At 49.3% G+C, this 11941-nt stretch overlaps 1 protein-coding gene across 1 annotated transcript in view; it reads right to left on the bottom strand.

Annotated features, from left to right (window-relative positions):
• Positions 1-942: 942 nt before the first annotated feature.
• The window catches only part of vps37c (VPS37C subunit of ESCRT-I), a 34913-nt gene continuing 23914 nt past the window's right edge, over positions 943-11941 (bottom strand). The window contains exons 4-5 of the mRNA XM_068059843.1: positions 9615-9697; positions 943-4007 (exon numbers count right to left, since the gene is read on the bottom strand). Of these exons, the coding sequence (XP_067915944.1) occupies positions 3456-4007; positions 9615-9697 (635 nt within the window). The 3' untranslated portion in view covers positions 943-3455. The remainder of the gene's footprint in view (positions 4008-9614; positions 9698-11941) is intronic.

The raw sequence follows: 11941 nt of genomic DNA, 5'->3' as shown, positions 1-11941 counted from the left end.
CATGCCCCACAAGTGCCAGGCAAGGACCATCTCAAACAAGAGAGAATCTATCTCCCCTTGACATTCAATGGCATTACCATCGCTGAATCCACCACCAATATCCTGGGGATTACAATTGATAAGAATAGATAGACAGGAAGGACCTGTTTTCCCCCTAGTGGAGAGGTCAATTACCAGGGGGCACAAATTTAAGGTGATTGGTAGGAGGATGAGAGGGAACATGAGGAAAAACATTTTCACCCAGAGGGTGGTGGGTGTCTGGAATTCACTGCCAGGAGCGGTGGTGCAGGCAGAAACCCTCAGTTCTTTGAAAAGGTACCTGCCCGTGCACCTGAAATGCTGCCAGTTGTAAGGCTATGGAACAGGTGCTGGAAGGTGGGATTAGATTGGGCGGCTAGTTTCTATTTTTCTTTTCTTCTTGGCCGGCACGGACATGACAGGCTGAATGGCCTCCTTCTGTGCCGTAATTTTTCCATGATTCTATTGACTAGAAACTGAACTGGATGAGCCAAATACTGTAGCTGCAGGAATGGGCTGCAGGCTAGCATTTCTGTGGCTCCTGACTCCCCAAAGCCTGTCCACAATCTACAAGGCACATGTCGGGATGTGATGGAATACACTCCACTTGCCGGGATGGGCGCAGCTCCAACAACACTCAAGAAGCTCGACACCATCCAGAACAAAGCAGCCCACTTGATTGCAATGCTCACATCCCATGAGAATAAGTGCATGCAGAGTTTAACTCTGTATCTAACTTATGCTGTACCTGTCTTGGATGCTTTTGATAGGACACTATAGAGGGAGCTTTATTCTGTCTCTAACCTATACTGTGCCTGCCCTATGAATATTGAGTACCTTTCACTTTAAAAAAAAAATGACTTATCGGAAGTTTATTTCAACGCAGGGATGTGCAGATACAATCACTGTACAAGATAAAAACAATGAGCTAAGATAAAACTTTAATTCGTAAATACAATGGCAAAGATTTTAATGATATTTTACATTTTGTTTTAAATGCACATGTCCAAGATCATTCAAATCAGTCTGATAATCATATGCTTTGTAAGAGAAACACAGGACAATTAAACATTAAATTCTTCTATATAAACATCTGTGTAACTGGTCAAGACATTCATTTCGAACAGCATCGCACTGTGAATGCTGCATTTATAAAGCTGTAAAAGGCAATGAATATCGGCCATGTTGAGAGTAACTTCCAACGCACAATCCCTCTCTGTGGTTTCGCTCACTTTCGCACCCCATTACTTCCTCTCACTGGGCTTCACTACTGGGAGTTCAGCCCCGTTCTTGTGCAATTCCAGACGGTGATAAACTGATAAGCCTGTTCAAACGCATTGTCACTCTGTAAAATCCAGCGTCTCGCCACGCCCTCAGGCAGCCGTTTGGGTACTGGGAGGCCAGCTCAAGTCTTGTGGGAGGCCAGGCAGCGATCATCGGTAGGCTATTTGACTGCAGTAGGCAGCACACCTTCACCCCGCTACCCCTCCTCAAGGGCATTCCCACCCTCCCCCAAACTCCAAATTCAACTCCTCTTCCTGGGGTTGGGGCACTGGGAGGGCAGCCCTGGTCTTAGCTGAATTGAGGCATCTATTCAACGACAGAAACCTCGAAATGCAACACCATTCTGAGGTACAAATGCTGGGATTTGTGGCGGGGGGAGGGTTGGGGGTGCAAAGATCAGTTCCACAGCTAAGAGGTGCTAAACACTGGGCCACAAAGGCTGAGGGATGTGTTGTGCCCCAGGACAGGATGCCCCATTATAAGCCCATCCATCAACTCCATCTGCCCACCGCCCTCTTCCCCCCCCCCACCGGGCTCGTTGGGAGTTACAGTGCTGGATAATAAAGATGTTGGAGAATCAGTCCCGGGAATTTAGGCCCGCCTTCTGGACTCTTGCTACAAAACTGACAGACAGCAGCATCAGCTTCTATTGCGATGGTTTTTGCAGGAGAACAGCTTGCCAGCCCCATGATCCAGGGTCACGTGTAGCAACAGTCAGTTGTGGGGATAATTTATACCCCTGCATAGAAGATTAAGGGGTAATCCAATCGAGGTGTTTAAGATGACACTAGAGCCAGGCAGGAAACCCTTCTTCACACAAAGCAGAGGGGAAATCTGGAACTCTCTCCCACAACAAGTTAGTGAGGCCGGAACTCAACTGATAGTTTCCAAACTGAGATTGATCGGTTTTTGTTGGGGAAGGGGATGAAGGTTGACAGAGCCAAGGCAGGTTGATGGCATTCAGCTAATTGAATAGTGGAACAGGTTATTGAGGAGGAGGAGGGGTGGGGCTGAATGGACTCCCCTTGTTCCTGCGCAACAGGCTCAAGGGCCAAAATTGCCTCCTCTCGTCCCTGCGCATCAGGCTGGAGGGGCTCAAAGGCCTCCTCCTGCTCCAATGCACCAGGCAGCTCCAGTGAGGGGCTCCACTGCAGCAGAAGGGACAAGGAACCTGTTCCGCACAGACACTGGGGTGTATCCACCACATCGTGAGACCCCTTTGCCCTCCGTGAGCTGCCGAACTCCAGCCACTGCACCCTCCCCACAAGGGAGGGACCTATACTCCACCTCAGCATTACACAGTTGTGTCTCTCTCTCAGTCCAATACCGGCAGACAGCATCTCGAACAAGCCATGCACAAGCCTCATTCAATGAAGTCCCTCAGTACTGCATCCTCCAACACTGTGGCGCGCCCTCAGTACTGACCCTCCAGCAGCACAGCGCTCCCTCAGTACTGACCCTCCGACAGCGCAGCGCTCCCTCACGACTGACCCTCCGCCAGTGCAGCGCTCCCTCAGTACTGACCCTCCGACAGCACAGCTCGCTGTCAGCACTGACCCTCCGACAGCACAGTGCGCCCTCAGTACTGACCCTCCGACAGTGCAGCACTCCCTCAGTACTGACACTCCGACAGTGCAGCACTCCCTCAGTACTGACCCTCCAGCAGCACAGCACGCCCTCAGTACTGACCCTCCGACAGCGCGGCGCTCCCACAGTACTGACCCTCCGACAGCGCGGCGCTCCCACAGTACTGACCCTCCGACAGCGCGGTGCTCCCACAGTACTGGTACTGGGAGAGCGCTGACCTGGGATTATGGGGCCTAAATCGACCGGAGTGGGGCTTAAACCCAATGCCTTCTGACTCAAGGGACGAGTATACTACCCACTGAGCCACAACGCTATCAGAGGAGAAGCCAGCAAGCAGGAAGGGACAGTTCTGCTAAAAAAAAAGAACAACGTGCCTGCCACACTGCCAGAGGGATGCAGCCCTGCTGCGGTCGTCAACAGGTGTAAACACAAACCCAAATATTAAAACGTGCGACCCGGGGATACATCGGCCAAAATAAATACTATAATATGTATAATATTTACACACACGCACACACTCTCAGTCAGCCGCTGGCAGTAGCAACATGCGGCTCCCATTCCAGCCGCTAGTAATGGGGCTGGGGCATGTGGTAACCAGACTGGGGCTGTCTGTATCCGGGCCTGGGCGGGAGAGGCGGGGGGCCTGAGGGGCCATAGCCATATGTGGGCATGGGGTAAGCTGGGTAAGGTGGCTGGCTGGCTGGAAACTGCCCCTGGACAGGGTAGGGGGGGCACTGAGGCTGAGACTGAGGGTAGAAGGGTGGGGCAGGAACTGCAGCAGGAGGGTAAGGGGGAATCACCTGGTGGGGGACGCCCGCCACACCCGGGTTGGGGTCGTAAGGCAGGGCGTGAGGACGGGCGCCGGGGGGGGGCTGGGCATCCGGCGGCCAGGGGACGGGAGGCGGGGGCCGCAGGGGTAGGCCCGGGCTCGGCTGGGGCCAGGGGGCCTCCGAGAGGTCAGGCGTCGTTGTCGCCATCGGCTCCTTGGGCTGGCTCAGGATCTCCTGCAGCTTCTCAATGCGGATCCGCCGGAGGTGGGCCAGTTTACGCTGCTCATTGTACTGCTCCAGAAATACCTCCAATGCAAACTGGCCTTCGAGAAACCTCTCCGCCAGCTCCTGCAACACACAAAAAAAACAGAAAGCAGCACTATTAAAAAAAAACATCCAAACGTTGTGGCGCAGTTGGAGGCCATTCAACCCACTGAGTCTGCGCCGGCTGAAAAAAAACACGAGGTGCCCAATCTAATCCCACCTTCCAGCATCTGGTCCATAGCTTTGCCGGTCACAGCACTTCAGGTACATGTCCAGGTACCTTTTAAAAGAATTGAGGGTTTCTGCCTGCACCACAGCTCCTGGCAGTGAATTGCAGGCACCCACCACCCTCTGGATGAAAAAGATTTTCCTCATGTCTCTTGTAATCCTTCTACCAATCATCTTAAATCTGCGCCCCCTCCGCTAGGGGAAACAGGTCCTTCCTGTCTACTCTATCTAGGCCCCTCATAATATTGTACACCTCAATTCAGCCACCCCCTCAGCCTCCTCTGCTCTTGGGAAAACAACCCGAGCCTATCCAATCTTTCTTCATATCTGCAACTTTCGAGCCCTGGCAACATTCTTGTAAATCTCCTCTGTACTCTCTCCACAGCAATTATGTCCTTCCTGTAATGTGGTGACCAGAACTGTAGGCAATACTCCAGCTGTGGCCCAACCAGCGTTTTGTACAGTTCCAGCATTACATCCCTGCTTTTGAATTCTATACCTCGGCCAATAAAGGAAAGCATTCCATATGCCTTCTTCACCACTCTAGCTACCTGTCCTGCCACCTTCAGGGACCTGTGGACATGCAGTGCAAGGTGTTTCACTTCTTCTACCCCTGTCAATGTCCTCCCGTTTATTGTATATTCCCTCGCTTTATTTGCCCTCCCCAAATGCATCACCTCACACTTCTCCGGATTGAATTCCATCTGCCACTTTTCCGCCCACTCAGCCAAACCATTGATAACATTTTGGAGTCTACGGCTATCCTCTTCACTATCAACTACACGGCCAATTTTTGTGTCATTTGCAAATTTACCAATCGTGCCTCCAACATTTAAGTCCAAATCATTAATACATAGCACGAACAGCAAGGCACCCAACACTGAGCCCTGTGGAACGCCACTGGAAACTGCCTTCCATTCGTAAAAAACATAAGCATGCCACGCTGCAATGACTTTTATAATGGGAACTGACTATGTAAACATGTCATGCTATAAATGCACCCCGTGCCCAAGTTAGTTGGACTCAAAGGGTGGAGAAGTCACTAAATGGGCCCAAATACAATGAAGGGACAAAGTCGGGGGACATTCTGGAGATGGCAGTAGGCAGGTTTTAGTGATGGAGAGAACACAGGGTGGAAAGTTCTGATTGGGGTCAATTGGGTCGCTGAGGTCACAGACAGTCTGGTGCTTTCTGAGACAGCGGTCAGAGAGTGGGATGGAGTCGGTGACAAGGGTATGGAGTTTGTGCTGGGGGCTTCAAATTTGTAGCCACAGGAAGTAACGGCTCCTCCAAAGCCAGACATCAGGCAGTGTCATAACCTTTTTTTTTTAAAGTAGGAGTTCTGTGTACCTTTAAGACCGAAATAAGCACACTGGACAATAACTGCAGAGGTTTGGTGTTTGAAGAGTCCAGGCTGCAGGGCAATTTGTTTCCAAGCAACCCAATAGTTTTAAGACGGTCTTATGACTCCTGTGGAAAAACTGTTAGTTCCATTTTGGCAGTAAAAGAAGAAACCTGGGGGCTGTGAGCAGCTGAAAGAGTTACTGCTGGAAACTGGCCAGGAATACAGCCCAGAAAAGACACTCTCTTGAAAAATAATCCCTGCATCAAAGAGAGGGAGACCCACAGAAAGGAAGAGTCGCTACGCTCTGTGGAGAGAGACTGCTTTGGAGAAAGAAAACGTGTGTTTTGGGTGGGGCAGGTTTCTGTTGTCTCCATTCAGGAATTTAGTGTCTGAAGAGTGAGTTCTGTAATTGCTCTGCTCTGTGGAGAATGCCCCTTTACTGAGACTAAGTCCTGTGCATTTTTGGAAGTTTCCGAACTCTCAAGGAAGTTTCGACTGTTCGACTACCACTTTAAAATTTAAAAATAGACCTGTTGCTGAAAGATCTGAGATTCCTGCTGCAGACGAACTACCTTGAACGTGTTCATTAATTTCATCTGGAAAGACACAGAGTAGCATCTGACTATTCGACTCTGGGACACCTCACCGTTCCAGGAAAATATGACCAAAAGTTACTACCGAGTTATTTATTTATTCCGAAGAAACTCTTGTAAAGATAATATTTCCATTTTCCCCGGTTAACCACTGGTAAATGAGTGTGTGTGCGTGCATTTGAGGTTAGGAAGATTAAAGAGTTATAAAATCCTTTCATACATATAGATTCATCTCATTGTCATTTAAAACTTGGTTTATTAATAAATAGTTAATTTTGTTGTTTAAAGAAACCTGGTTTGGTGTGCTTTATCCTGGCGATAAATAAGTAGTATTTAATTTGGCTATTTTTCTGGTAGGTGGGAAACTTTATTTATATGCTGTGACCTGTGGAGTAGAGGGACTGAATTAACAGTGCATTACTCCCGCCCTGGTCGTAACAGTCCGACAACAAAAGCCACCTGCGTTGATGCTGGGCCTTTAATGTAGGAAAATAGCTCAAGGGGTTTCACAGGATCGATGATCAAAACTTGACATTGAGCCATGTAATGAGATACTGGGACAGCTGACCAAAAACTTGGCCAAAGAGGTAGGTTTTAAGGAGCGCCTTAAAGGAGGAGAGCAGCAGAGAGGTTTAAGGACGGAATTCCAGAGCTTAGGGCCCAGGACAGCTGAAGGCACAGCCGCCAATGGCGGAGCGATTAAAAATCAGGAGGGGAACACGCAATCGGCCAGACCTGGAGGAGTACGGAGATCTGCGAGGGTTGTCAGGGCTGGAGGTGGTTACAGAAATAGGGAGAGTGCAAGGCCATGAAGCGATTTGAAAACAAGGATGAGAATTTAAAGAGTCAAGCCTTGGGCGGATCATGTGAGCACAGGGGCTGGCGAGCAGTGAATGGGATTTGGAGTTAGGATACAGTGCAGCAGTGTTTCAGATGAAGTCAGCTTTATGAAGGCCGGAAGATGGAAGGCGGGCCAACAGAGCGTTGGAATACTCGAGTCTGAAGCTAACAAAGGCATCGATGAGGATTTAAACAGCAGATGATTTGAGGCTCCAGATCGGACATTGCATAGCTGTCGCAGAGCAAGTCTTTGAAATGTAGAAACACTTTTTTTTTCCCCGCTTATACGTTCATGGGATGTGGGCGTCGTTGGTAAGGCCAGTATTTGTTGCCCATCCCTAATTACCCTCGATAACTGAGTGGCTTGCTCGGCTATTTCAGAGGGCACTTAAGAGACAACCACATTGCTGTGGGTCTGGTGTCACATGTAGGACAGATCGGGTAAGGATGGCAGATTCCCTTCCCCGAAGGGCATTAGTGACAATTGAAGATAGTTTCATAGCATCAGTATTGAGACTAGCTTTCAATTCCAGATTATAAATTAATTAACTGAATTCAAATTCTACCAGCTGCCGTGGTGGGATCGGAATCCACGCCTCCGGGACATCAGCCTGGGCCTCTGGATAACTAGTCCAGTGGCTACGCCAGCGTCTCCCCTGTTGTGGCTTTTCAAACGAGGGCATCTACACTTGTGCAAGTATCAGGGGAGGGTTTTAATTGTGTTCAGAATGGCAATGAAATGGTCCTGTAACAGGACACTGCAGAATGCGTCACTGGTATGGTTCCAAGTTTACTTTTAGCTGAAGAAAGCACACAGAGCAAGTTGGCAAAAAGGAATCAGCGAACTCGAGCATAGGCTGAGCAGACCAAAACCACAGGGTCTATATTTAACACTGGCAATCTGGGCTCGCGGGTAGATACCAGGCAGAGCTACTCTGAAATAGACTGCAATCGCTCTTATTTACACACGGTTACTGACCCAGTACCGAGCTGCACAAAGAACAAAAATGTGCAAAGGGTTAGCACGGGGGGGGGGGGGGCGAGAAATGGGCTGAATGGCCTTTCCCAGTGCGCACAGTAAAACTGCCTGATTCCGCTAGTTCTGAACTCCTGCTCTCTCTCCTCATGTTGCCCAGGATTGAATTCCGCCAGAAGCTCCCCTTCACTCCTGGTGAAATTCCACCTGCCCACTGCTCACAGACTATGTGTCTTTCTCCACAGCAAACAGCTCGCAAACTGTAATCACAGAATCACACAACAGTGGAGGCCACTCGGTTCGTCGTACTTGCGCCAGCTCTTTGGAGAGTTGCCCAATTCTTCCCACACCCCTGCCCTTTCTCCCACAGCCCTGCAAACTTCCCCTTTTACAACATCCAATTCTGGCCTCTTGCACAACCCCCAACTTTTTAGATTTAGATATACAGCACTGAAACAGGACCTTCGGCCCACCGAGTCTGTGCCGACCATGAACCACCCATTTATACTAATCCTACACTAATCCCATATTCCTACCACATCCTCACCTGTCCCTATATTCCCCTACCACCTACCGATACTAGGGGCAATTTATAATGGCCAATTTACCTATCAACCTGCAAGTCTTTTGGCTTGTGGGAGGAAACCGGAGCACCCGGAGAAAACCCACGCAGACACAGGGAGAACTTGCAAACTCCACACAGGCAGTACCCAGAATTGAACCCGGGTCACTGGGGCTGTGAGGCTGCGGTGCTAACCACTGCGCCGCCCCTAACAAATTGCTCCAACACTGGCGGACATGCCTTCAGCTGCCAGGGCCCTAAAGCTCCGGAATTCCCTCTATAAACCTCTCTGCCTCTCTTTTATATGCTCCTTACAACCGACCTCTTGGACCAAGCTTTTGGTCACCTGATCTAACATCCTCTTACATGGCTGAGTGTCAAAACTTGTTTGATAATCGCTCCTGATGAAGCACCTTAGGACACAACTATTTGAAAGGTGCTATATAAATAGAAGTAGTTGTTGTATACATCCAACTCTCCTTTTGATACTGACCATTGGAACTGGTTCCAGCGCCTTTCAGACAGTGCATTCCAGATCGTAACTCACTTGCGCCAAAAACACAAATTTTCATCAGGCAAAATCACAGAATCGTTAACAGTACAGGAGGAGGCCATTCGGCCCACTGTGTCTGCGCTGGCTCTCCAAAAGTGCAATTTACCTAGTGCCACTCCCCTGCCTTCTCCCTGTAGCCCTGCACGTTGTTCTTTTTTGGATAACAATGCAATTCCCTCCCAAAAGCCTCGCCTCCACCAGACATCCAGGCAGCGCATCCCAGATCCTAAGCACACGCTGCGTGAAAAGGTTTATCCTCTGTCGCGATTGCTCCTTTTGCCAATTAAGTTAAATCTGAGCCCTCTTGTTCTTGCTCCTTCCACCAATGAAAACAGTTTTTCCCGATGTACTCTGTCCAGGCCCCACATGATTTCGATTTCCGGCTTTGGTTAAGGCCTGATACTTTGCAGATACAGGTGTGGAGCGATTCCATTTACTGGAGGATGGAGAGAGGGGATGGCGCGACCTCCCCACCACCACCCCACCCGGTGCCCCCCCACCCCACCCCCTGCCAGGGTGCGGGCCCACTCCGGACGACACAGAGCAGGCTCCTCCTGGGCGACAATGCAACGACAGAACCTGCCACGCACGCACCTCGGACTCCTCCTCTATCTTGGCTCCCTCTGCTCGCAGTGCCGGCAGTAGACAATCTGCATTTGCCGCAGTGGAAAATCTCTCTGCAAAAGTCAAAATGCAAAGTGTTCAGAAAATCAGTCCACGTGGTCTTCATTTTTAAACCGCCCTCCTCTTGTGTCCTCACCCATCCTTCAGCTGCATAGCAGACACCAAAAAAAACCACACCAGTCTGTTTCTGACCTAATGTGGCCTGGCGCCAGTTTGGGGAGACCATGAGTTTAAAAAGTGCGCCAAGCACAGGAGCAGACTGGGTTCGAGTCTGTTCTCTCCTTTCACAGAATTAACACGCAGTCTACAGAACACAAACAGGCCATTCATCCCAACTGGTCCATGCTACTGTTTATGTTCCACTTGTCCTTCCCCATCTCCCACCATCAATATCTCCTTCTATTCCTCTCTCCCTCATGTGTTTATCCAGCTTCTCCTTAATTACATCGACACTATTCACCTCAACCACTCCCTGTGGTGGCGAGTGCCACATTTTCACCACTCTCTGGGTGAACAGGTTTCTCCTGAACTCTCTGCTGGATTTACTACTGACTAATATTCATCATCCCCTAGTTTTTTTTTCATCTCCCAGAAGTAGAAATATCTTCTCTACCTCTACCCTATAGAAATGACTCTTAATTTTAAAGAGCGACATGGAAATCAGAACTGTACACAGTACTCTGAATGCACTGCCTGAAGGAGCTGTTGGAAACCGATTCAATAGTAACATTCAGGAGGGAACTCGAAATATAATTGAAAAACAAGAAATCTGTCGGGCTGCGGGAAAAGAGCAGGATGGGAGTGGAACTAGTTCGTTGGCGCTTTTGAAGGACCAGCAGGGGCCCAATGGGCTGAATGGCTTTCTCCTGTGCAGTACAATTCTATCATCTCCTGGACTGGCCACGCCTCAGCCTTCGGTTCTCGAGAGAAAAGCACCTCAGCCTGTTCAATCTTTCCCGATAGGGAAAACCTCTCAGCTCAGGAATCCTCTTTCTGAATCTTTTTTTTTGCACCTTCTCGAATGTCTCTCCATTCTTTTTATAATATGGAGACCAGAACTGTACACAGTAACTCCCAGTGTGATATGGAGACCAGAACTGTACACAGTAACTCCCAGTGCGATATGGAGACCAGAACTGTACACAGTAACTCCCAGTGCGATATGGAGACCAGAACTGTGCACAGTAACTCCCTGTGTGATGTAGAGACCAGAACTGTACACAGTAACTCCCAGTGTGATATGGAGACCAGAACTGTGCACAGTAGCTCCCAGTGTGCTATGGAGACCAGAACTGTGCACAGTAACTCCCTGTGTGATGTAGAGACCAGAACTGTGCACAGTAACTCCCAGTGTGATATGGAGACCAGAACTGTGCACAGTAACTCCCAGTGTGATATGGAGACCAGAACGGTACACTGTAACTCCCAGTGCGATATGGAGACCAGATCTGTGCACAGTAACTCCCAGTGCGATATGGAGACCAGAACTGTACACAGTAACTCCCAGTGCGATATGGAGACCAGAACTGTACACAGTAACTCCCAGTGCGATATGGAGACCAGAACTGTGCACAGTAACTCCCAGTGTGATGTAGAGACCAGAACTGTGCACAGTAACTCCCAGTGTGATATGGAGACCAGAACTGTGCACAGTAACTCCCAGTCTGATATGAAGACCAGAACTGTGCACAGTAACTCCCAGTGTGATGTCGAGACCAGAACTGTGCACAGTAACTCCCACTGCGATATGGAGACCAGAACTGTGCACAGTAATTCCCAGTGTGATCTGGAGACCAGAACTGTGCACAATAACTCCTTGAATGATATGGAGAGCAGAACTGTGCACAGTAATTCCCAGTGTGATATGGAGACCAGAACGGTACACAGTAACTCCCAGTGTGATGTAGAGACCAGAACTGTGCACAGTAACTCCCACTGCGATATGGAGACCAGAACTGTGCACAGTAATTCCCAGTGTGATATGGAGACCAGAACTGTGCACAATAACTCCTTGAATGATATGGAGAGCAGAACTGTACACAGTAACTCCCAGTGCGATATGGAGACCAGAACTGTGCACAGTAACCCCCAGTGTCGTCTACCTATAGTCCTATACAAGCTCAACACAGTTTCTCTTTTCCTCAGAGGGTAAAGAGAACCTGCAACAAGTTGCCAGCTGGTGTGGTGGGTTCCAACACCCTCTATGCATTCGACTGGGTTGGAAAGCAAGTGGTTTTACAGGTAACACTTGTTCAGTACAATATGAGGGGTTTTGACAGAGCAGATAGAGAGAGAAA

This window comes from Heterodontus francisci, chromosome 28 (genome assembly GCF_036365525.1).
Source record: "Heterodontus francisci isolate sHetFra1 chromosome 28, sHetFra1.hap1, whole genome shotgun sequence".
Classification (NCBI taxonomy): domain Eukaryota; kingdom Metazoa; phylum Chordata; class Chondrichthyes; order Heterodontiformes; family Heterodontidae; genus Heterodontus; species Heterodontus francisci.
This window is presented reverse-complemented; position numbering and strand designations above follow the sequence as displayed.